We start from the raw sequence: 9,653 nt of genomic DNA on the forward strand, positions 1-9,653 counted from the left end.
TAATTAATATTATATATATTTTTTATACTACATTTAGTTATAAAAATTTTATTTATTTCTAATGCTTATATTAAAAAAAATTTAAATTAGTAAATCTTAATCTATAATATAATAATAATATAGTAATTATTTTATATATTGTACGAATATAAATTAATTATTTTTTTATTTATAAAAATTTTAAGATGTTTTAGTTTGTTATATATATATATATATATTGATGAATGTGATATATTTTTTTATGTAAATAATAATTTTTAAAAAATTTAATAGTTAATTTATTATTTTTTTTGTTTTAGTCTAAATTAAATATTTTTTATTGTTTTTAAAAAAAATCTTTTGAAGAATTTAATAATATGTGATGAGAAACACCGAATAAATTATATAGAAATCTAATTTTTACTTGAATGTTTGGCTCACACACGTGCACAAAAAATTAACTATTTTGTATGGAAAAAAGTTAACATTGCTTATTTTAAATTTTATATTTTATTTTTTATTTATTCTATATTTATCTCAGAATAGTTAGTGTGAATATTTAAATAAAAATTAAATTTAAAAATACATAATTCGTATAAAAAAATCCCTAAAATAAGATAAATCATGAATCAGAAGTAATATTTAAAAGGCTGTCAAGTATGAGAATAATTATTATGCTTTATGACTTTGCAATCATATTGCAAAGGTCATAACGGGAATACTACATGTAAAACAAAATAGGATTCAAAGAGAATCAACTTTTAGTTAGTTAATTTTAGTTAATTTTAATATTTAAATTTATAATTTAATATTTGAAATAAATATCATTTAATGTTTATACTTTTAGATAAATAAAATAATTTTTAAAAAATTAGTTAATATTGACCGAAAAAAATTGCTTTTCAGCATTATTTATCTATTAATCTACCGAAATTTCATAATACTAGTTAGCTATAGCTTGGTCCCATGCACGTTTCTTCTATGTTATTTCCATGTCAAAAATCGAATACTTAATACTGATGTTCTTTTTTATTTTCTTTTATCAGTTTAAACTTTTGAAATAAATAATTTTATAATATGAAATCAGAATTCTACATCCGAATAGTCTAAAATTCGATCAACATAGGATAAATAAAAAAAATAAATATACAAAAAATTAAATAAACCTAAAAAAGACTTTTATTTAAGAGGTATGTTAGAGATATAACTAATAATATTATTTTTTCTATTAGTTAAAATTTTTAACTAGTCAATTTTTGCATTAGATCTGTCTTATATATAATGTAAGAATAAAATAATTTCTCATTTACTTTCGAGTAAAATTTAATGTTCTCTAAAGTTTTAATTCATAATTTTGTTTGGTTTTTCAATTTTTAGTTTATCTAATATAGTCCTCATAAATTCAAGGTTGTATATCAAATTATTTGTTTTGTTAGCTACTGAATCAAATATAAAATAAATATAAAAAATACTTGTAATTTAACATATTTTTCATCAAAATATACCAAAAACTAACTTAATATACACTACTTTGAATTTTAAGGAACCGAAATTGGATTGATTAAACATTGAAAAATCAAACCAAGGCATTAGTAGATTCTTAAGAGTTAAATTAATATTGGTTAAAAATATGATTATTTATGTGTCTTTTTTTATTATTTAATTTTTTTTAAAAAATAATTTTATAATATGATATCTAAGCTCCTATAATCTAACAAATGTTTAAAGTTTGATATTTGTTGACTTTAAAAGAAAGAATTTTAGTATAATATAAATAAAAAAGAGAGAATTTTAAACAAAATTAAAAAGATTATTGCAAAAAAATATATATATTAAAAATATAATAATTCATGTGTTTTTTTTATTAGTCAATATCACGAATAAGTGATTAACTATTGTAACTAAGGTTTTTTTAGTTTTAATTTAGAGTAAAGTATCGTTTTGTCTCAAATGTTTGGGGTAAGTTCTAAAGTTGTCCTTAACATTTCAATCGTTCTATTTAAGTCCCTAGCATTTTAAAATTGACACAATATTGTCCTGCCGTTAGGGATCCGTTAACAGAATTTACGGCGGGACAAAATTGAAACGATTTTGAAACGTTAGGGATTAAATAGGACGAAAACATTAGGGACAAAAACGATACATAAAAATAAATTTTAATTTAATTTTATCTTTCAATAATATTAATTTTTTTACTGTGCATAGTATTTAATTATTTTTTAATTATATCTAAATAAATTACACTTAATCACATTACTTTTATTTTAAATAAATTTATTTTTTTATAATTTTAAAAATTTTTGATATATTAGGTAGCGTTTGTTTGTAGAGACACGACAGAACAGGACACTGAGACAAAGACAATAGGATAGAGACATTAAAAATTATGTTTTGTGTATCGTGTTTGGATACGATGGATAGGACACTAATGTAATGTTCAGTATTATGTTTGGATACACATGGACAAGACTAAAATATTATATAAAATGACTAAAATAGCCATGTGATTCCAAATTTTTTAGTATAAACTAATTTAATAAATAATGAGAGTACGTAGGAGTACAGATAGTGGAACTTGAAAAAAATATTTGAAACAATAAAAAATTTTAATAAAAAATTATATAATAGTATTTATATTAAAATAAAATTTATAAATATAATTATTTTATTTTTAAATTTATTATTAATATGTAGGATTATATATGGTTAAGATTAATAAAAATAATTCTGATTTTTATTAATAAAAAATTTTGTTTAGGTTAATAAGCCAATTTGATTTTAAATAAAAAATCAATTTAAAAAAAATCAGCTTTTACATGAAAAAAAATTAGTTTTGCACATAAAAATCTATTTTTATTTAGAAAACTAATTTTTTATCCAAAAACTGATTTTTCTTTTTAAAAAATTGATTCTTTATTTAAACTAAAATCAATTATAACTTATATATTATTTTTTAATATTTTGAAAAATTAATTTTACTTTTGATAATATTTATCTCTCAAAAGTCTCAAGATTAATTATTTTAATTATTATTTTTATTACAAATTAAATAATATAATACAACAAAACAAAGTCTTAAATTTCTAATAAAATAAAAATATCAAAATTTATTAATGTAAATAGTGTTATACTATAATGGCATTAAATTTATAAAGTTGATTTAAAAATAAAATAATAATTTTTTATTAATGACTGATATTACTACTAGTTATATTATAATTTTTATTATTCTAAAAATAAAATAATGCATGAAACTATATGAGAAGCTAAATATAATTTAGTGTTAATTCTATAATGATATTTAATTTGTAATGTTGATTTAAAGATATGCCACTTATTGTTAATTTAAAGATATGCTATTTGTTATGTCAAATAGGATAAAGTAAAAAGTTTGAAAGAATGCTAAAGATGGACATAAAACTCAAATACATAAGTTAAAACTTGAAAGTATATCAATTTAATCAAATAAGATAATTTTATTTTTTTTTAAAATAGAATTACTAATATTTTTACAAAAACTTTGGGGATTTTATTTTTTAAATTTATTATTAATATGTAGGAATACATATGGTTAATATTAACAAAAAAAAAAAAATCTGAGTTTGATTAATAAAAAATTTCATTTAGGTTAATAAGTCAAATTAATTTTAAATACAAAATCAGTTTAAAAAGAATCCATTTTTAAATGGAAAAAAATTAATTTTTGCACATAAAAATCTATTTTTATTTAGAAAATTAATTTTTTTTTATCTAAAATTTTATTTTTCTTTTCAAAAAATTAATTTTTCTTTAAATTATATAAAATCAAGTACAATTTATAAATTATTTTTTAGCATTTTAAAATATCAATTTTACCTTTATAATATTTATCTTTTAAAAGTCTCCAGACTAATTATTTTTGTTATTATTTTTATTACAAATCAAATAATATAATATAAGGTTAAAATGACGTTGAAGTAAGAATGATAAGAAAAAAGAAATTATCCAGTCCAATAAAAATTTTTATAAAAAGAAGAGAGTACCTGAGAAAAAAAGAGAAAGAAAAAGAACATAGAGATAGAAATTAGAAAAAGAGCATGGAATAAAAAAAAGTACTTTATGAAAACAACGCAAAATAGGAAAAATAAGAAGGGGGTAACAGTGGAATAATAAAAAATAGCACCATGGACAAAAAAGAAAAAAATTCATAAAAACAGTCCGTGTCCCTCTTCCAAATCCCGTGTCCATTATTGTCTTTCGTAAAAGAGTGGACACAAAAGTATAAAAAACTGTCCCAGAGACAATATGTTCAGTGTTCATGTCTTTGCTTCCAAACGCTTTTTAAAAATGTACTGTCCATGTCTCCGTGTCCTGTCTCCGAAAACAAACGCTACCTTAGGGACAAAAGATATAATTTATATTTTATTATATATATATATATATATATTTTCTACAAGTTTATATACTAATCATTTTACAAACATTTAATGTTAACTAAAAATCTTTAAGAATAAAATTATAAAAAAAACTAATTTATTTAAAATGAAAGTAATATGATTAAGTATAATTTACTTAGACGTGATTAAAAAATAATTGAATACTATATATAGTAAAAAATTGATATTTTTGAAGGATACAATTAAAATTTAGTTCTATGTATTATTTTTGTCCCCAACATTTTCTTCCTATTTAAGTCCGTAACGTTTTAAAATTGTCTCAATTTTGTCCTACGATCAATTCTGTTAACGGATTCCTAACAGCAGAACAACATTGAGTCAATTTTAAAATGTTAGGGATTTAAATAAAACAATCAAAACGTTAGGAACAACTTTGAGATTTAACCCAAACGTCGAAAACAAAAACCATACTTTACTTTTTCAATTTAAGAGTGATAGACTATATATTTAGCAGCAGATAGACACCTTTGCTTACATACAGTATAGTCTTGTATAGTCTGCCAGTTTTGCAAAGATATTTCTCTGTTTTATTGTCCAACTTTTGTTTTTCTCAAATTATAGATAATATTAATTATTACCTCTTTATAGGAATTATTTAAATATTTAAAGGAGTATAAAATAATTTATTATTTAAAAATTGAAAATACAAGATAAATTAAATTATTTGTTCGAAAGAATTCTACATACAGTTTCCAATAAATACATTGTATTAGTTACTTTTGCCTATTTAATTATTTATTTTTATATTAATAAAATAGAGACCTAAAAGGCAAGTAATAACTGTCACACGTACGAAATACATATCTTCCTAATTAAACAGGAAGTAATTAATTAGCATGAGAGTGTGTAATACATCGTTTTCACATTCTGAATCCTTGTGTCAATTTTGAGTTGTTGTTGAAGCTACGATGAAGGAACGGAGTATCGCAGTGTTGCAGCCGAGAAATTAAAAAATTAATTGGAGGAGGAGATATTTGAACGGCGTAGAAGGCAAAGGAAAGAAATTGTCCATAGCATTGAGACAAGTTGTGTAGCTAGCTAATGATGAGTATAGTTTACCCTATCACTATAAATTTATAATTATTATTATTATTTTTATGATATATAAATGTGAAGCTGACTAAGTTCCAAGTGCTTACATCCCAAACAAGTGGTGATACATTCGATTGTTGTGTTAAAGGGATGAGTTTTGTCATGACCCGAAGGCATGATATATTAAAAAGTTTTTTTAATTTAGATTTGAATGATGATTTTGTTTCTTGATTTTCATCATCTCATCTGCCCATTATCACTATCTCTATCCATCTTTCTATCTTAAATGTCAGTGGCAGTAGTACCATGGCTGCAGAGATTGGGCTTCTCTCAATGAGCCAGATCCAAAAATTGTCACAATCCCAACAACAACAACAACAACAAAAACACAAAACGAAAAGCAGCAACAACAACCACCGCCACCACCACCCTCCTCCACCTCCTTCAAACCCTAACTCATCCATCACCACCACCACTTGGATGTGGAACCCTAGGGAACAGCACCAAGAAGATGACGACTCTTGGGAGGTCAGAGCCTTTGCAGAGGACACTAGGAACATCATGGGAACCACGTGGCCACCGAGGTCCTACACCTGCACCTTCTGCAGGAGGGAGTTCCGCTCCGCCCAAGCCCTCGGCGGCCACATGAACGTCCACCGCCGAGATCGCGCTCGCCTCCACCACCACCAACCTCCTCTTCCTCCTCCTCCACCTCCTCCACCGCCTCCTCCTTCTCATCATCATCATCATCTTCATCAATATCCATCACCAGCAGCATTCATAAATGTCCCTCATCGTCATCATCAGGATCTGGTTTCAAATGCTACAGGGTTGTGCGTCTTCTATCATTTGCCACCAAGCCCTAATCGTACCACTCCCTTCGCTACTCCATCTCCGTCTCCATCCACTCTTCTCTCCATGACGTCATCTTCATCGTCATCTTATTACCCACAAAACAACTTGATGACGATGATGCAACCACTTTGCTCTCCCTCCCTTGACTTGCCATCCGGGATCAACGGCGTTTCTTCTTCTTCTCCAACTTACTCCACCAAAGTGATTGAAGAAGCCCTCGTTAACGACAATAATAACGGCCATCACCACCACCACCTTGAAGAGCTTGATCTAGAGCTGCGCTTGGGGCAAAAGCGACCACCAACTCGACCAAGCTAAGCTAGTAGGAATCATACATCTATATATAAACTGAAGCATCATGATGGAGCGAGCTAGCTAGCTAGTACCCTTGTAATAATGTTATCTGCTCTCTTTTTTGCAGCTGTGTGGTGATGGTGGTGGTGCTGGTGCTGGTGGTACACTGGTACGGTGTTTACCTTTGGAGAGAGAAGATCTAGAGATCTAGATTGCTGTAATTAATTTCTTAAGTTGCTCAACAATGAAGCTGATGGAAACTACTGTGGGTAGTTTTTTTTTGTTTGATCATTTTTCTTCAAATTCTCTCTTTTTGTTTAACTAAATTGATTTTCTATGAGTGTGTGTGGTTGCTACTTTTTTTTGGACTGAAGGTGCGCACATGGAGAGGGAGCAATTTGGGGGTGAAAAAATATGTAAGTTATTTATTGATGTTATTATTATTTGTTCCTAAAAAAAGAAATTTACATTAGAAATGGAAGATTAGGGTTTTGAAGGAGACACTGAAAAAGTTTGCAGTGAAGTGTCATTTTCCATTTTGTAGAGGGGTCTAAGTACATAGATTTGTGTCTGGGCATACATTTCCGTGGGGACTATTAATTTCAACCCATTATTGCTTAAGTAAAACGCTGTAATATTATATTCACTGTTCACACCTGTTTTTTTTTAATATATCATATTCATTTTCGTATATGAATTGAATTTTAATGTATATATATTTATGTAATTATTTAATTAAATTTAGGTAAGATGATTTTTTTAGATAATAGATTTAAAAGTTTATTATTTTGTTCTAACATAATATTTAATAATATAAAATTATTTTGCATACAAATCAAAATTCTAGTATGTTAATATGCAATTTCATTTGGTTTTAGTAGTTAATAATTTTTTTAGCCAGCTTTTCTTTTAATTTGTTATGGACATGTGTGTTTTTATTTTTCTTCTTAACTTTTTTTATTTTATTTTTTGCTTTTTTTTTTGAAAGAAAGAAAAAATTCAATACTTATACTAAAACTTATTATAATTGAAGAATTAAAAAAGAAATAAAGTGTTCCATATTCCTTGTACTCTCACAATTTTTCTTCTAAAATAATTAAATCCATTTTATAAAAATAACAAAAACAAATTAAAGTAGCTAGGTCCATTTGTATATATCATTCACAAAATTCTAAAATGAACAATGAAGAGGGAAAAACAAAACTTACCATAGAAACACTGTTAAGTTATTACAAGGATTCAGTGGTTTTGGATTTATAAAAAAATACTAGAGGGATGAATTATAACTAATCCGTCTTCAGATAAATATTGAAAATCTTATAATTATATAACTGACAATTCTACAATGGTCATTGCTTACTAATAATGGGTCCTAAAACTCCCTATTTAAAGAATATATCAAGTGAATAGATTTAATTGTTAACATTTAGAAATTCAATCATGGATGTAGAATACTCTCTCTTTTAGGGTTACGAGGGATATTAAATTAATTAAGTACTGGAAGTTGAGTAAAGAATATTCAATTTTTGTATACTTTTGAATGGAATTTATTTGAAATATTTATTTAAATTTAAAGGCAAAAAAATTAGATAAGAAAATTTAGTAAAAACTACAAATTCATTAATATTTGTAAATTAGATATTTAAAAATGAGATACAAATTTAAGTATATCAAAACCATCTTAAAAAAATTATAAATTAACTATTAAAGTTTGGAGAGAATCCGAATTTTATATGTATCTAATTTGCTTCTTCTATCTTCTAAATCCTTAAAGGTCAGTTATAATTATGATTTTAAAGACTCATATAAGATTAAGAAGAAAAATTTGGATCCTTTAAATTTTAAATTTGTATTTTAGAGAGTAAAGTGTGATCTTTTATCCTTAAATAGTTTCTTTTTCATATTTATTCTTAGTTTTACCTATAAAATAAACCGTTAAAGATCACATTTTACTCTCTAAAGCGAAATTCAAATTTTAGAGAATCCAAATCTTAAGAAAAAAAGTATTAATTAATAACTAACTTGACCGACTGAACCAAAAAACAACCGTGATTAGCCTAATTGTCTTGACGATAATATTTGTTTCAGATCTTCAATAAATATAAGAATTTGGTCAGAAGTCAATGAACTTTTAATTTGAAGTTGCATCTTTGTAAGGTGAGAGAATGCCTCCATGCATTACTTTCTTTTAATTCATAAATGTAAGATCTATTTTTCATCTTTGATATTCTTGCCTTATTAGTAATGAACTAACTCCAATCCTACTTGTTGACAACCTTTAATATATTATTAGAGATAAGAATAAAGCTTTTAATAATATATACAATTTTAATACAGGAAAAAAACAAATAGATTTTTGTCAATAATAATGAAAACGCTAGTGAAAAGGCCACAATACTAAAATCCAAATGTCAAAAGCATTATTGAAATAGGACAAATATAGAGAAGCATTATACTTCAATTAATAATTAATCTGAATTTTAATTTGGTTGTGTAATTTTTTAATTTAAAATATAAAATATTTATTGGCTAATTTTGTTGTTCCTATTAAAAAAAAAAATAAATCAAAGGAATACGATTGAAATATTGCTTAGAATTTGTGCCATTTTTAAATTATAGAAAGGATTAGGTAAGCTTTTGTAATTTAACAATAAAAAATTAGGAAAAATAAAATCAAACAACGCAACACTGTTGGAAAAGTAACTAGAAGAGTAACCAACTAGAATCAACCCATTAAAAAACAAGAAGTCTATTAATAAAAAAAAAAACAACTTTTCACTTCTCTAATTTTTTAAATTTTAAAACTAAAAATACAAAAGATTGATTCTCTACACTTTTTTTTTTTATCATGAAGTATAACATGACCATTTAAATATGTACCGAAAGTCAGGATTTGGAATTTTGATAACCTTTATTATAGGTCTCATATAATAGATAAAGTTTTAATTGACATTTTTAGTAAATTTTTTTTAAATAAAATATTTTTATTTAATTTAAAATTTATTTGGTTATGTATTTTTAAAAAAAAGTATTTTTATTACAAAATATTTTTTTTAA

General features: G+C 24.8%; 1 protein-coding gene across 1 annotated transcript; it reads left to right on the forward strand.

Moving 5' to 3' along the window:
- The first annotated feature begins 5,579 nt into the window (after positions 1-5,579).
- On the forward strand, positions 5,580-6,985 carry LOC107487554 (transcriptional regulator SUPERMAN). Its single transcript, XM_016108211.3, has 2 exons — positions 5,580-6,624; positions 6,724-6,985. Exon 1 carries the CDS (start codon positions 5,754-5,756, stop codon positions 6,618-6,620), a length of 867 nt encoding a protein of 288 aa, XP_015963697.1. The 5' UTR covers positions 5,580-5,753; the 3' UTR covers positions 6,621-6,624; positions 6,724-6,985.
- Positions 6,986-9,653: the final 2,668 nt, after the last annotated feature.

This window comes from Arachis duranensis, chromosome 5, assembly GCF_000817695.3.
Source record: "Arachis duranensis cultivar V14167 chromosome 5, aradu.V14167.gnm2.J7QH, whole genome shotgun sequence".
Classification (NCBI taxonomy): domain Eukaryota; kingdom Viridiplantae; phylum Streptophyta; class Magnoliopsida; order Fabales; family Fabaceae; genus Arachis; species Arachis duranensis.

What these genes read in the sequence shown, in the direction of transcription:
- LOC107487554 (XM_016108211.3), top strand. Translation starts at nt 5,754, where the DNA reads ATGGCTGCAGAGATTGGGCTTCTCTCAATGAGCCAGATCCAAAAATTG.